At 44.2% G+C, this 14,864-nt stretch overlaps 1 protein-coding gene and 1 long non-coding RNA gene across 3 annotated transcripts in view; one reads left to right on the top strand and one right to left on the bottom strand.

The window, feature by feature from the left end:
• The window catches only part of znf414 (zinc finger protein 414), a 29,786-nt gene extending 23,448 nt beyond the window's left edge, over positions 1–6,338 (bottom strand). Inside the window, exon 1 of the mRNA XM_059991429.1 lies at positions 5,957–6,338. Coding sequence (XP_059847412.1) covers positions 5,957–6,302 — 346 coding nt within the window. The 5' untranslated portion in view covers positions 6,303–6,338. The remainder of the gene's footprint in view (positions 1–5,956) is intronic.
• On the top strand, positions 6,211–14,346 carry LOC132406158 (uncharacterized). 2 transcript variants are annotated; one of them, XR_009516077.1, is made up of 3 exons: positions 6,211–6,350; positions 10,717–10,818; positions 11,454–14,346. It is a non-coding gene; the product is annotated as an uncharacterized LOC132406158 (long non-coding RNA). The 2 variants fall into 2 exon arrangements; XR_009516078.1 differs by lacking the exon at positions 6,211–6,350 and adding an exon at positions 6,381–10,283.
• The last annotated feature ends 518 nt before the right edge of the window (positions 14,347–14,864 follow it).

Below are 14,864 nucleotides of genomic sequence, written 5' to 3'. Positions count from 1 at the left end.
TTCCAGTATTGAACTGCTTGTCAAATGAAGAGTGCTTGATGGCTCAGGGCCTGTATTCACTAGAATTCAGAAGAATGAGGGGCGACCACATTGTAACCGATCGAATGGTTAAAGGTCTTGGTAGAGTGGATGTTGAGAGGATGTTACCTATGATGGGAGAGTCTAGGACCAGAGGACACAGCCTCAGAATAGAGGGGTATCCCTTTAGAACAGAGATGAGGAATTCTTTAGCCAGGGAATGGTGAATCTGTAGAATTCATTGCCAAAGGCAGCTCTGGAGGCCAAATATTTAAGGCAGAAGTTGGTTCTTCATTGGTCAGGGCTTGAGGGGATATGGGGAGGTTGAGGCTGAGACAGAAATGGATCAGTATGATGAAATGGTGGAGCAGACTCAATGGGTCAATTGGCCTAATTCTGCTTCTATCTCTTGCGTTCTATTGTCCTTCCACTCTCAGTCCTGATACAGGGCTTTGACACAAAACACCACCAATTCCTTTCCCTGCATAGACCTACTTAGTTCTTCTAGCAGATCGTTTGTCATTCCCAACTCAGTCACAGTCATAACTTAATCAGAGTTTTACAAGTAGATCCAAATCTCATATAAAAGCCAGGACTCAATTTATTCCATTTACTGTGGTGCAATCTAACATACAAATCAGATTGGTGAGCACTTGCAGAGCTAATTACAAATAACACGGCCCTTTGGTGCCTTAAACGGCGCTATTAAAGCAAGAACAAAACAACACTCAAGTCTTTACTTGTCAGCATTTGAACATTTGCATGTAACTATTCTGCCTAAAAGGCTAATGAACCTGTTCAGTGTTTCATACCCTCCAGTGACTGCGTGATGGCTACCACCCCTTTTTCTGGGTCCGTACTGTGAGACATGATTCTGCCAGCTCTGGGACTGGGCTCATCGTAAGACGCCGGCTTGAGTGAGGAGGAGCTGGCACCAGACTCCAAATAAAACAACTTGTCCCGATGTTTCTGTCTGGGGGGATGGGGGGGGGGGGAGGGGAAAGAAAAAAAAGCTTGAATTATTAGTCTTGTTAAAATTCACTGCAGAGAAAGGCTAGAACACTAAAGACATCACCAGACTGGAAAGCAATTTACCAACCACTACTCCCATCACGGGTATACTCCAAATTCTACAAATAAAGTTAATCTCTTTCAGAAGTTCATGCATAGGAGACCAACTTTAACAGAATCAGGGCTCCTAGTTACTGGAAATTTGTTAGGAGGAAAGGCCGAGACTTTGGTCCCGAAGTTCAGGGTCTGCGGTTTGCAGATTGGGGCGACCAGCAGATAATGGCTGCCAAGCTGAACCGAATATGGTTAATTTTGTGTTTTATATTCTGTGTTTTCACTCATTCTTTCTTGTTGCCATTTGCGTGATTTTGTTTTTTGTGCACATGGTGAAGGGTGGGGAGCTGTTGTGATGTTTTACCTTTGAACATGCTTTTCCTTCTTCGTGGCTGCTCTTGGAGAAGCCGTGCTGCATGCGTACTCGGATAATAAATGTACTTTGAATGCAATTCTTTTCCATAATATATTCCAATCAGAGCCCAAGATGAGTAAAATCAAGCATCATTTTCATTGCACTACTTACACTTTGCACAATTTCAAGACTGAAGGAAATTGACATCAATCATTTTCAAACTTATACATGCAGCATGAGATTTTAAAACTCTGGACAACTAGAGTTTAAAACTAAACAAATTTAATTCAAATTAACAAATTAATTTGCATTGCGTATGCAAAAATTTTCCTAGTGGCATTACAGTGAGGCAGGTTGTGAGTAACTGGTCCAAGTTCCATTTAAAAACCAAAGTTGTAATAATTTCATTCTAATAAATGGGCCTTTGACGTTTAAGACATGCCCCTTTAAGAGCTGCAGCAATATACATACACATATGTAAATATACATGTTCCAGTGCATTGTGTAGAGAACCCTTAATATAACCTATGCTGCCCAACGTCAACTGTACACGCAGAAACAGACTTTAAAGATTAAGCAGCCACTAAGAATATACACTGGTGATAAAGATTTGGTGAAAGAATCAGAGCTAAGAAAAGTAACAAGGTGTCTGGGGCTAGTGTGTGACATTTATTGTTACTTAGTCAACTAGCGCTCAAGGAAAATGGAAGCAGCTGCAAAATTCGTTGTAAATAAAAGGGCAATCCTAGCAATTTTTATTTTAGGAGATACAACACAGTAACAGGCCGTTCTGACCAAACAAGCCAGCACTGCCCAGTTACAGCCATGTAATCAACCTACCAACCAGCATGTCTTTGGAATGTGGGAGGAAACCTGAGCACCCGGAGCAAACGCACAGGGTTTGTGAGGAGAACATACAAACTCCTTACAGACAGCAGCGGGAATTGTTGAAGGAGAGAACATGTACCTTAAAAGGGCAACATCCTTAAAGCATCAGTTCGTATGAAAGGTCATTAACCTGAGGTGTTAATCCTCATTCCTCTCTCCACAGTTGCTGTCTGACCTATTGAATATTCCCAGCACATTTTACTTCTGTTTTTGAACAACAAGGGGGCTGGAAAGCTGCCATACTTTGCTAATATATCACAATTCCCTTTCAATGCAAGTTGCAAAATAGCACATTTTTGTCCCAAATATAACAAGCAAACTATCTCTTATTTCGCAATTTGAGAAACCTGGAAATAATTTAGTTTATTTTATACTTAAACCTATTAGAACATATTTTCAAATAGAATTCTTTCAAAGAAGACATTGTGATGACTTGCATGGATAGCAATTCACGAATGATTAAATTATGAGAAAATAGGAGCCCTTGCAATTTTTTTCCTTCTTGTGATGAAGCTGTTGAAGCCAATTCTACATCATTTAACCCTTAGTGGTCACCGATTCCATCCAAATACGCAATGGGAGTAGGGACTGTGCAAGGCCCAGCTCATCACGGGTAAAGCTCTCCCCGCCATTGAGCACATCTACACAGAGCGCTGTCATCAGGGCTCCCACCACCCAGGGCATGCTCTCTTCCCACTGCTGCCATCAAGAAGGTGGTACAAGAACCTCAGGGCTTGCACAACAGGCTCAGGAACCTGTGGGGGGATAACTTCATTCAACTTCACTTGCCCCATCACTGAACTGTTCCCACAAGCTACGTACTCACTTTCAAGGACTCTTCATCTCATGTTACTGATAGTTATTTATCTCTTTTGTATTTTCACAATTCATTGTCTTTTGCACACTGGTTGCCTGTCCGCCCTGTTGAGTGCAGTCTTTCATTTCATGAGTATGCTCACAAGAAAGTAAATCTCAGGGGTGTATATAGTGACATATATGTACTTTAATAGTGTTTACTTTGAACATGGTAGTACTAAATGTACTTTCCTTCTAGCCTGGGAGTGAGCTTGTTACTTGGTATCAATGATGAATCAATCACAGAGAATGGTAGAACAGGAAAAAGGCGCTGGAAAACAGGCCCATCGTAGGAATTTCTGGAGTTGCCAGCTTGGAGGCAGGGGATTCAAAGCTCCCTGGACCTGAAAGAATTAGGAGTAACATCACTGCTAGAACCTGCTCTTTTCTGAGAGTGCCGTATTAAACTGTAGCTCAGGCTTATGGCATTTATAAGCTGGCTTTCAGCAGTTAATGAAGGGTTTTGGCCTGAAACGTCGTCACTACCTCCTCCCAGAGTTGCTGCCTGGCCTGACTTCTGCCAGCATTTTGTGTTTTTGTTATGGTTTTCAGCAGTTAATGCTGGCCTTTCTAGCTCCAAGTCTGAATGGAATGGGAAAACACAAAACCAGATCAGCATAAAACAGCCAGATACTCCGAAACAAGTACAAGTCTCAAGGCTCAGGACAAAGTAACAGCAATACAACACAACCCAATAAAAAAACTGGGCCATTTTGAAATGACACAGTGGGTAGGCTCCCCAACTCTTGTACAACCAAGCCAGCTCTCTCTCTGTCAGAGGCCAGGGGTCAACGTTCAATGTTAAAGCTTCACCAAGATACAGCTTCAGGAGATGACCATCTGTTGAAGAATTCTTAACAGCTCCCAGGCATTTATATTGACAAGTTCTGCAAACTCTCTGGATTCAGACAGAACTGTCCTGAACGCACCATCAACAGGCTACCAACTGGAACACATGATTCTATTTTTATATCTGTGCAGTAATTGAGATGATTTGCTGCTCTTGAAATCTGAGGCTTAGCATTATTGTGATATTTTAAATAAAAAAAACCCTTCAATTCCACCAATACTGCAATGGCAGCCTTTAGGTCAAGCTAATCCAATCCCATTAGATTGCTTCAACATTCCCATTTCCCAAATAGTGCACAAACCGCAACTAGTACCTATCTCACCAGGAAGCACCAACACTACAGCAACTAATAGAAACTCAAGAGACCCAGTTATTTGCTTGTGAAGGTCATTTGCAAGTTAGAAAATTGGTAGATGTGACCTGAAGCATGAAGTTTACCAAACATCTGGCCATCTGCAAACTTTCCCAAAGAAACCATTCGAACCTCACACCCAGGTTCTTCAGTACTTTAAACAACGGCACAGTGCTTACAAGGTAGCAAGTAAGCACACCATAAAACTATCCTGCTTGAACTGCGTGTTTTAATAGGACCTAGGGGAAAATGAAGGTATCAGTAGGGATCAATGCTGGACCCATTGTCGTTTGTCATCTATATTAATTACTTCAGTGAGAATGCATTTAGCAATGTAGTTGCAGACAGCACCCAAACTGGTATAAAGTGGACCGCAAAGTTCTTTAAGACTATGATTGTACCTAGATCAACTTGGAAAGTGGGCCAAAGAATGGCAGGTGAAGTTTAACTGAAAGACTGCGAGATGTCACAGGGTGGTAGGCTAAATCAGGGCTCGGCTCGCACAGTGTGTTGCAGGGCCGTGGAGAGTGCTGTAGATTAGAGAGAGGGGCAAAGGTGCATTACTTCCTGAAAGCAGAGGTACAGGTAGAAGGATGATACAGGAAGTGTTTGACACACTTGCCTCATCCATCAGGGCATAGACTAGAGTCAAGGTTACAATCGTGCGAAGCACTGGTGAGGCCAAACACCAATTCAAGAGTATTGAGTGCAGTTCTAGTCACTCAGACTGTAATTAAGCTGAGAAGGGTGCAGGGATATTAACCAGAATTGGAGGTCTTGAAGTATGAGAGGCTGAACAGGCCTCTGGAGCACAAAACGCTGAGGAGAAATCTTAGAGGTTTATAAAGTCTTATCCGCTGGAGTATGGGAGTGTAAAACGAGAGAGACAATTTCAAAGTCAGAAAAGGAAAAAATTGAAGTCATCTGTGGGGCAACTGCCTCGCCCCACACAAAGGGTAGTAGGTCTACGGTTTCAGCCCCAGAGGAAGCCGTAGAGCGCGGCTGGATTTAGGTAGCCGGCATTGGGCCAGAGGGCCCGTTTCCGTGCTGTGGGACTCTGATTCTGTAACCAGCTGCACCAGTTCAAAAGTAAGCGCGGGCAATGTCAAAACACCACGAAACTAGTTCTCCCAAACCCCGACCCAGCCCCGTCGGATCAATGCAAATTCGGAACTGTTTCACACGTCTTAAATTTGCTAATAGTTCCCGGTTCACGATTCCGCATTTTCTTCCCGAAGTTCAGCCTATCTTCGCACCACCCACAACTGCAAGGCGGCTCGGTCACCTTTAAAAAAACACGTAGCTGCAGACACCGAACCAAATCTCTACATCTCCAGGAATTACATCAGCAGCGCCGGTCAAGGGGCTGAAGGAATTCCTTCGCTTTGGGGGGTGGGGGGATTTGCGGAGTCAATCCGGAAACGTGACCCCCCGGAGTGGGCAGCTTCAGCAGAAACGTAAACACAACACAGCAAGGGCTGCGTCCTGGCCGGGAGAACGGGGCGCTCCGGGCGGGCGTCCAAAGCGCGGACCGTGCCGGAGCCCGGCTCTGCGGCGTGCGCTGACCACTCACCGTGGCGGCCCCCGGTCTCGCCGCCTCCCACCGGGCCGGGTCGGGTCGGCGCGGCGCGGCCCCCGGATGACGTTCGCCACACTGCCCGGCTACACTGTAGCCATTTTAAAGCTCGCACGCAAGTATCGCGAGGCTGTGCGAGCGAGGTGTGGTGGCTCCAGGGGCTCGGCTCGGCGGCGGCGGCGGCGGCGGTCAGTGTGCAGACGTCGCGACCCGTGCGCTCTGCTGACACGGAAATGTGCCCATTACCCCTATTGCAACACGACACCCGCCTGAAATGCAGATGCGTGTTGACCGCACACATTATCGAGTTTGCAATCTGCAGACGTTGCAAATAATACACCATGTCCCAGCAACTCTTAATTCCTGTTGCAAGCAATTCGGCAGCCTAAAAGTGCGTATGATTTTGCAATAAGGTCAATAATCGTATAGTTTCTGTACTGGGCACAAGGGACACGTACAGTATTAGAAACAGCTACATGTGCTTTTTCTGATGCAATTGACACAGCACCAAATCCATTTGAAGCCCAGTCTACGTGACTTAATATTCTCTCACTCAGGCCTCTTGTCTTTCCTTCCTGTTCACTCACTTTACAGTACAGTAGTACTACTGTCAATACTGATTCTGCTCGGAAGTTTTGCCGTTTGATTTGTACGACGTTGTGTTATTTAGACCCAAGTTTGTAAAGAAACATTTCTTGTCTTGATAAAAGATCATCAATTACTGATAAATTCCTACCCTGAAGAAGTTTAGCTCTTCCTTTCCACGGCAGTTCAGTGAAACCCCCTCTCACTGCTCCCCCTCTGTGATCTCTGCTGGCCTCTGACTCTTAAACCCTGTGCTCATGCAGACCTGCTATCACAGTCACATATCTTTCCTGGCGCCATGCCCTTGGCCTTCTGTCCTTTAGAATCTGGACAGAACTTTCTTCCAAGCCATTTGAAACTGGACGGTATGGGGCAGATGTAATATGTCTTATTCCGTTCATTTTCAGGAATGACTGAAACGGTTCCACAACAAACTGTGGTCCATTGTCACTGACCAGGTGTTCTGGAACACCAGCCCTGAGAAGAGGCTTCTCAACACATCAGTGTGCCAGGCTGTAATGGAGGCTTTGGGGCACTTTGTAACCGCATCCACTACTATCAAGAAATTCGTGCCCATGAACGACCTGACAAAATCCAGGTGAATCCTCTGCCAGGACAATGCAGGTCATCTCCAGGGATGGAGAGGTGCTGCCCTTGGCACTTGGATGTGTTGGCATCCTGAACGGTGCACCGGGCCAGCTGACAAAGCTTTTGGCCATGTATGTAGCCCCTCCAACACTTCAGCACATAAGGCAAACCCCGTCACAGGCAAATTCATCCCAGTGTGTAAGAATGGGGGAACTGGAATTTCTGCTGCACATTCCAGCCATCTCGTGTGGCTACGTCGACCTGAGATAGTGTGGGGTCTTTTCTGGTTTCCTTTTGGGTCATCTTGGCCATAATAGAGAGACTTTCGATTTGTGTTAGGGAGAATATTTACATCAAGACGAGTGTCCTCTTTTGTTAATTTTTCAAGTATTTCCTTTTCCAAGGGTAAACAGGGCAATCCATCAGCATCCCCATGATTAGGTATTCTCTTGAATTTGATCTTGTACTTGTATCCTCCCATCTCGGCATTTGTGCGGTTGCTGTTAATGGACACCCTTCTGTGGACTGAAAATGGACGCCAGTAGTTGATAATCAGTAATGAGGGTACATTCTCTCCCATACAGTGTTTTACACCTCAAACCATATTCAAAGCCTCTTTGACAATGTGTGTATAATTTTTCTCTGCAGTGGTTAGGGAATGTGATGCAAAGCCAATGGGGCAATCACATTCATCACTCCTAACATGTGACATGATGGCACCTGTCCCATAAGGTGAGGCATTCCGGCAAAATTCACTGGATGATGTGAATCGTGATGTGTGGGTACAGTGTCTGACGCCCCCATTTCCTTTGCCTTTTGGAAAGCCACCTCACACAAGCTTTGTCCATGGCCATTTCTTCCCGATCTGTAATATGTAATGAGTTCAAGGTTTGGCAGGAACCTGTTACAGTAATTGATAAATTACTAAAAAGGATCACAAATGTGACATGTCCTTTGGTTATCCACCCCTGCTTGAAAGTTCTCGGCACATTTGTGTAACATTTGTGTGTCAATGGTGTGATCGCAGTAGGTGATGCTTAGTTTAAAGAAATGGCATTTGCTGTGTTGTACTCTGAGCCCATAATCTTATAATATTTTAGAAGTTTTGTTCTTTTGGAGATGTTGTTAATGCGTTTTTAGGGTTAGCACATGTAGCAAATAATTTCAGCAACTGACTTCAGCTACCAGTCTTCAGATTTGAATATGAACTGTGGATTAAGGCTATGTCCACACTAGACCGGATAATTTTGAAAAAGCAGGTTTGCGTAAAAACAATAGACATCCACACCAGGTGTTTTTGAAAATACTTCTGTCCACATTAAAACAGGCATTTGTGTGCATCTCCACCTACTGGGCATGTGCAGGACACGTCTACAGAAAACAAGCGACATGTTTAGTGTCAAATCTCACCGTGAAAGACTCGGTGTGCATTTGTTCAGTTACAGTTAAAAGGAAATTGCCAAATGACGGACAGCTGTTGGCTCTCGTGGAGGACTTAAAACTAAAAAAACAAATACTGAAACGTATGGAGGCAACCGACAGGGAGTTCACAGACAGTATGAGCTGGCTGACGACGAACATTGAAAAACTGACTAACACTGTTGCAGAGGGATTTGCATTGATGAGGAATATGATGGCTCCCCCCAGTACTTTTCACTGCCACAATACCAGCCTCACAGCCACTACAATAGCTGCACATACAGACACACAGACCCCGGGTGGTCCCACCAACATCTTCCCCACTCCCACAGAGGGGTCACCCTGGGAACAGTTCCTACAGCCATAGTCTCTTCATCATTGAAAAGGACAACTAAATGCAGTAAGGCTTGTTACAGGGCAAAAGTGAATTTTTCTGTATTTAACATGTGCAATAAAATGAGTTACTGGACAAAAGTGATTTTATTTTTACCTGAGTAAAATTGAAACTTACAATTTTACTTTTTTGGCCTTAACATTTTCACGTCTATGCCAAACATAAGCTATTTAAAAATGACATTTTGGAAGTAGTGATAATTGCATCTATTGAATGTTTACACAAGCAATACATTAATAAAGCACCTTGTTAAATGTATAAAGCATGTCTGCATCAGTATTATCTTGTATTTCCATACAATGTTACATTAGGCTGTTACACATCTATTGTCAGAGAAGTACTTGCATAAATAGGTAAACCACCTTCATACGAGCAAGGACAGAAAACAGGACAAAGTGAGTATACTTCTTTATTCAGTAAGTTATGGGTCAAAGTATTTGGTGAGTACATTTCTAACTCTTCTGGATTCTGTCCCGTTGCCGTCTGTCTGAAATTGTTAGGTTGTGTGGGGGGGTTGAAATTCTCTGTCATACTGCAAAGCTGCAGTAACATTCTGCTCAGGGACAGTCTCCTGAAGCCACCCGTCGTCGTCGTTGTGGTTTTGGAGGTTGCATTCAAGAAAACAATGAAATGCTGCGCTGCCACCACCATCTGTTCCGGTACATCATGACAGCATTTTTAAAAAGCTTCGGTTACCCCATACAAACTACACTGTTCAATCAGCGTTTTCAGATTTAAACACTCTGGAGAGCATTTTAGAAAAGCTCCATTTTCGGGGGAGGAAAAGACCGTTTCAGTGTGGACAGAGGGTCAAAATGAAAAGCTTTGGTTACCGATTTATCTGGTCTAGTGTGGACGTAGCCTAAGTCTAAAATACAGGTGTGAACAACAGGTTTCTATGACCGTGAACCACAGTTAATTGGAAAACCAGACAATGCTGATTTAATTCGTTATTGGGATGGCTATCATCTGGGTGTGAAGAGGGAGGTGTGAAGATGGTGTGTGGTTCAAAGGAAGCATAGTGGATGCATTGTAAATATGGAATTGTCCTTTGAACTGTAGCATATAAAATGCCATTTTGTATTGGGTCAGGCAGCTCTTCTTTCTCTCTCTCTCTCTCTCTCTCCCTCTCTCCTCTCTCTCTCCTCTCTCCTCTCTCTCTCATGACTCCAAAAGGCTGTCAGCTTACTTGTGAGTGTGTAAATCAAATAAAAAGACTACTTTTCACATCTACCAATTCTGTCTTTCCAGTGACTTTGTTCACGTGACAAAATCTGGGGGCTCGACTTGGATAACTTTGCAATTCCCATTGTGTGGCCAGTGACCTCAGCAGTCTAAGTGAGTTAAATTAGCGCTCACACTCGGACCTGTGTGGGTCGGTGGCTACGGGATCACTAGGTATTCACGAACACGGCAGAGAGCTGAACTGGTAGATACAAAAGTTGTGTGTGTGTGTGTGTGTGTGTGTGTGTGTGTGTGTGTGTGTGTGTGTGTGTGTGTGTGTGTGTGTTAATTTGGAGAGACAGGGTGACGGTTGCGAGGGGTGATTATTGAAGGTTCCAGATGCTGGAGGGGCTACACTTTGGCATACGTGTTTGTGACTGTATATGTGTTTTACAATACGTCTGTAACCTTGGTGTAGCACTTGGATGCAAAGGAATACAGCGCGCATCATGAGTTTGGATACACACGAGTGTCAGATTGCGGAGATCAAACTCTGGTTTTAAGTGTGTACTGTTTAACTTGTGTCCATCATTTATGTTTTGTGTAGTGTGGAGATACAGTACTTCAGAGAGAGGTTTTACCCAGATGCATCTGTCAAGATGGCACCTTCTAAGGTTGAGAACCCTGAAGACCCTGATTATGACCATTGGTGAGTTCAGACAAACGGCTGATGGCAGCCTCTGTTGCCAGGGGTGGTCACCCACAGATGTACACAGGTGGTTTATTAGGGGGCCAGCAATATAGAATATTAGCTGACACAGGATCGTCAGTATTGATAACTGATCTACACTTGCCCACGACTGGAGAGTGACCTACATTACTAGTGCAACAGTGAGGGTGGTAGCAGTGATTAAAGTGAAGTCTCACCAGGAAGGGGTTAGTAAGGAGCAGAAAGGGAATGAGTGGGGGCAGACGTCAGTGCGAGGGGGACAGCGGGAGACCAAGAAGTAACAGAAATTTCAAACGTAAAGAACGAAGCTACAGCTGCCAATTTAGCAAGATTACATGGAGATGTGGAGGACCACTGTAGCCAGGGTAGAGTGTTGAAGGGCCGAGCAGCACGTCACTGATCAGAGGGAGCCGGAGGGCAAGGCGACAGTCCTTACACAGCCAGGTTGGCCAAGTCCTGGTGAGAGTGCTGCCTGAAAGGGCAGGGTTTGCTCCAGAACCACAAGCGGCACTTCTAACAAATGACACTTGTGTCTGTGTGCAGACTCGGCGAGGCAGCCAGTGGAAACAGTGGACTCAGGTTAAACCAGGCAACTCACCTTCTTGTCCCCACAGACAGAGCGGGAGGTCAAGTGTAATTACAAAGAGATGAACGCCAGCCGGCCATGCCAGACCCGACCACAGACGATGGAAACAGACCCACAGCAAACACTGGGAGTGTGACAGAAACCTGTGAATGCCATGCTAAAGTGTAATGGTGACGGTACTCTGTAATGAAGACTGGTTGCTGAAGGTAGATGATTAGTTGGAAAACAGAAGAGATTTGGGGAAAAGAGGTTTAAGTTACAGCAGGGACAGCATGTTCCACAACTTCGATGGAATACACTGCAGCCTGAGAAAGATTACCTGCGGTATCTGAAGGCAGCCCCCCAGCCTGAATGGGGAATAGATACGATTGAGCTGGGTCCTTTCAGCGGTTGGGTCAGCGATTGACTGGACAGTTCAGAAGGGGGTGCCACTGGGGAGAGGTCCTCGCAGTCATTCAAATAGAGTCCACCCGACCCCTTCCTGTACATCGATGAGAGGGCCTGGGGGTCTGATGCAATTACCTTGCTGGTGCCCCTGGAAAGACAGACCAGAGAATTAAAGGGTGAAGACAAGGGATGTGATTTCCCCCAGCAGGGGAAAAGCCAACAGGCATACAAGTGAAGCTGCCTTTTTAAGCAGTGTTATTCAAATTTCTGGAGCAATCTCTCTGCTTAGCATTTTGTAGGTAGCAATTAGGGATGATAGGGTAGATGTAGATGCACTTAATTGGTGGGGGGGGGGGAATTCTGCAGTCCTATTTAAGTAGATCCTCCTTAAGGTTGGCCTTTCCTGGTACAAATTTATTTTGTCCAGGAGGATAAAGACGAGGAACTGTCAAGAGCATTATTTTGGGATTAGCGCACGTAGCCAATAACTTCAGCAACTAGTCTTCAGATTCGAATATGAAATATGGATTAAATCTAAAATGCAGCTCTTAAAAATGGGTTCCTAAGACCGTGAACCACAGTTAATTGGGAGACCAGGCGATGCTGATTAAATTTGTTATTTGGGTATCTATCGTGTGGGTGTGAGAGAGAAAGAGAGAGAGACATGAGGGTGGTGTGCAGTCAGAGGAAGGATTATAAATATGGAATTCTCCTTTGATCTTCAGCTTATAAAGTGTGGTGTCGTGTTGGGTCAGGCAGACCTTTTTTCTTATTCTCTTTGTCTTTCTCTCCCTTTCTCTATTTCTCTTTCTCCCTTTCTTTCTCTCTTTCCCTTTCTTTTTCTCTCTCTCTCCCTCTACCCACTCCTCTCTCTACCCAACCCTCCCTCTCCCCCTCTCTCTCCCTCCTTCCCCCCTCTCTCTTTCTCTTTCTATTTCTCTTTCTCCCTTTCTCTCTCCCTCTCCCCCTCCCCTCCCTCTCTCACCCCTCCCTCTCTCCCCTTCCTCTCTCCCTTTCTCTCCCCTTCTCTCCCCTCTCTATTTCTCTTTCTCCCTTTCTCTCTTCCCCCCTCTCCCCCTTCTCTCTCTCCCTCTCTGTCTTTCTTCCCCTCTTTCTCCTTCTATCTCTTTCTCTTTCTCATGCCATGGCTTCATCTAATACCTTTCTTAATTCACTTTCAATTGATTCTATTGCAGAGGACATGGCATGCAAATAGTGGATGGATCTCCAACCAAGTTGTAGCTGTCTCAGACAATCACATCCCACAATGCTGGCCCTCCTGTTTTTACCCCATTCAAGCCCAGTGTGGCTTGTTGGTTGTTGTATGTCACTGTTAAGAATGTCATTCCCACAGGATTTATCTTTTATCCAGTGTAAGTTCTTAGATAAATATCTGCAGGCTTTAGTTCAGTATCTTTGAAATACCTTTCAAGCTCATTTTGTGGAATGACTGAAACAGCTGAGCAATTGTCCAATTCACTCTCATCATTATCAATAACAGCGTGCTCTGTTTGAAACTGCAACTTGACTTTTTATCTTTTTCTCTTCCCTGCACAGTCCATTTATTTTTCTCTGTTGAGATGCTCTTTGTATGTGTCCTACTTTGTTGCATTTTCTGCAAGTTTCGTCTTTAAATCTGCATTGGTCTGGTGTATGTGAGCCTCTGCCACAGTAACGTAATTTGTTCAGCCAGGCCAGTATCTGTTTAGACATTGCTATTTCGTTCACACTCACTTTAATTCCTGACTGCAATTCAATTGTGACTCTGGCTGTCATTTCCATTGATACAGTAATTTCAACAGCTCTTTTAAATGTGAGCTGTGCTTCAAGTTGAAGCTATTTTTGAATGCTTTCTTGCAAGATTCCACAAACCATATAATCTTAATGCATCATTAAGCCCATTACTGAACTAACAATGCTCAGACAATCTCTTCAATTCAGCCAAGAGTCTGAAATTGACTCCCCTTCCTTATGATTCTGCTTATGAAATCTAAAGGGTTGTGCAGTCAACAATGGTTTCAGTTCCAAATGTTTGCACATTATGTTCACGATATCAGCAAAGCTCATTTTGGCTTGTTTGGTTGCAACAGTCAAACTTCTAAGCAAACTGTATGCTCTTCCACCAATTGCACTCAGCAAAGCTGGCACTTGTTTCTCATTGACCATTCCAGTTGCTTTAAAATACAGCTCAGTCCACTCAGTATACATCATCCAGTTATTGTTTGTGCAATCAAACACATCTATCTGTCTGATATAGCCAGCCATTTCTGCTTTATTTGATTTATTATTGTTATTACCCTGTACTCACTGTTTATGAATCTGTGAATTTCATCCATTTTCTGCCTTCTTAAAAAAAAAACTTGACCGTCTTTCTCTCTCCCTTCAGAAGTAAAAAATGAGCTGTGCATTTTTAAAACTTGAATGTCTCACTGAGCTTCAACAGGTTAGTAGTCTTCTCAGGTTTGTTTGAAAGCTTCCTTGTCGCCACTATTATGGTTTGTAATCCGGAAACTAATCAAAAGTAAAAAAAAACATGGAACCAGGAAGCGTGTCTATTTCATCTTTAGTGACGCATGAACTTACGACCTGGTGGCGTAATAGCGAATAGCATGCACGTACTTCATACATACAATATATAACCTGTATTGAATTATGTAAACAACAAAGAATGCTTAATCGAACAATATATTTACAATATGACTGAAATATTAAATACACAACAGTGTGCGGGGCAGAGGCCTGATCTCTGGATGTCCTTTGTCCCATGTCCACTTTACTGGTGTGGACCAGCATCTAAGGTTTTCTTTTCTCTTGGCTTCGACAAGCTGGAGGTCAGTTTATTAAACCATAACAACACCATCCTGACAGCAGGTTCGAGGGCGATACCAGGGTTTGTCTCAGCGAACACAGGGCTACCAGTTTTGAAGGTTGGCACATTGGTGCAGCACGTAGAGCTGCTGCCACAGAGCTTTAGATACTCAAGTTCAATCCTGACCTCGTAGAGCCTGCGCCTTCTTCCTGGCATATGGATTTTTCCATTTTGGCCTAGTTT

This window comes from Hypanus sabinus, chromosome 16 (genome assembly GCF_030144855.1).
Source record: "Hypanus sabinus isolate sHypSab1 chromosome 16, sHypSab1.hap1, whole genome shotgun sequence".
NCBI classification, from domain to species: domain Eukaryota; kingdom Metazoa; phylum Chordata; class Chondrichthyes; order Myliobatiformes; family Dasyatidae; genus Hypanus; species Hypanus sabinus.
The sequence above is the reverse complement of the archived record's forward strand: the minus strand, read 5'-3'. Positions and strand labels throughout refer to the sequence as shown.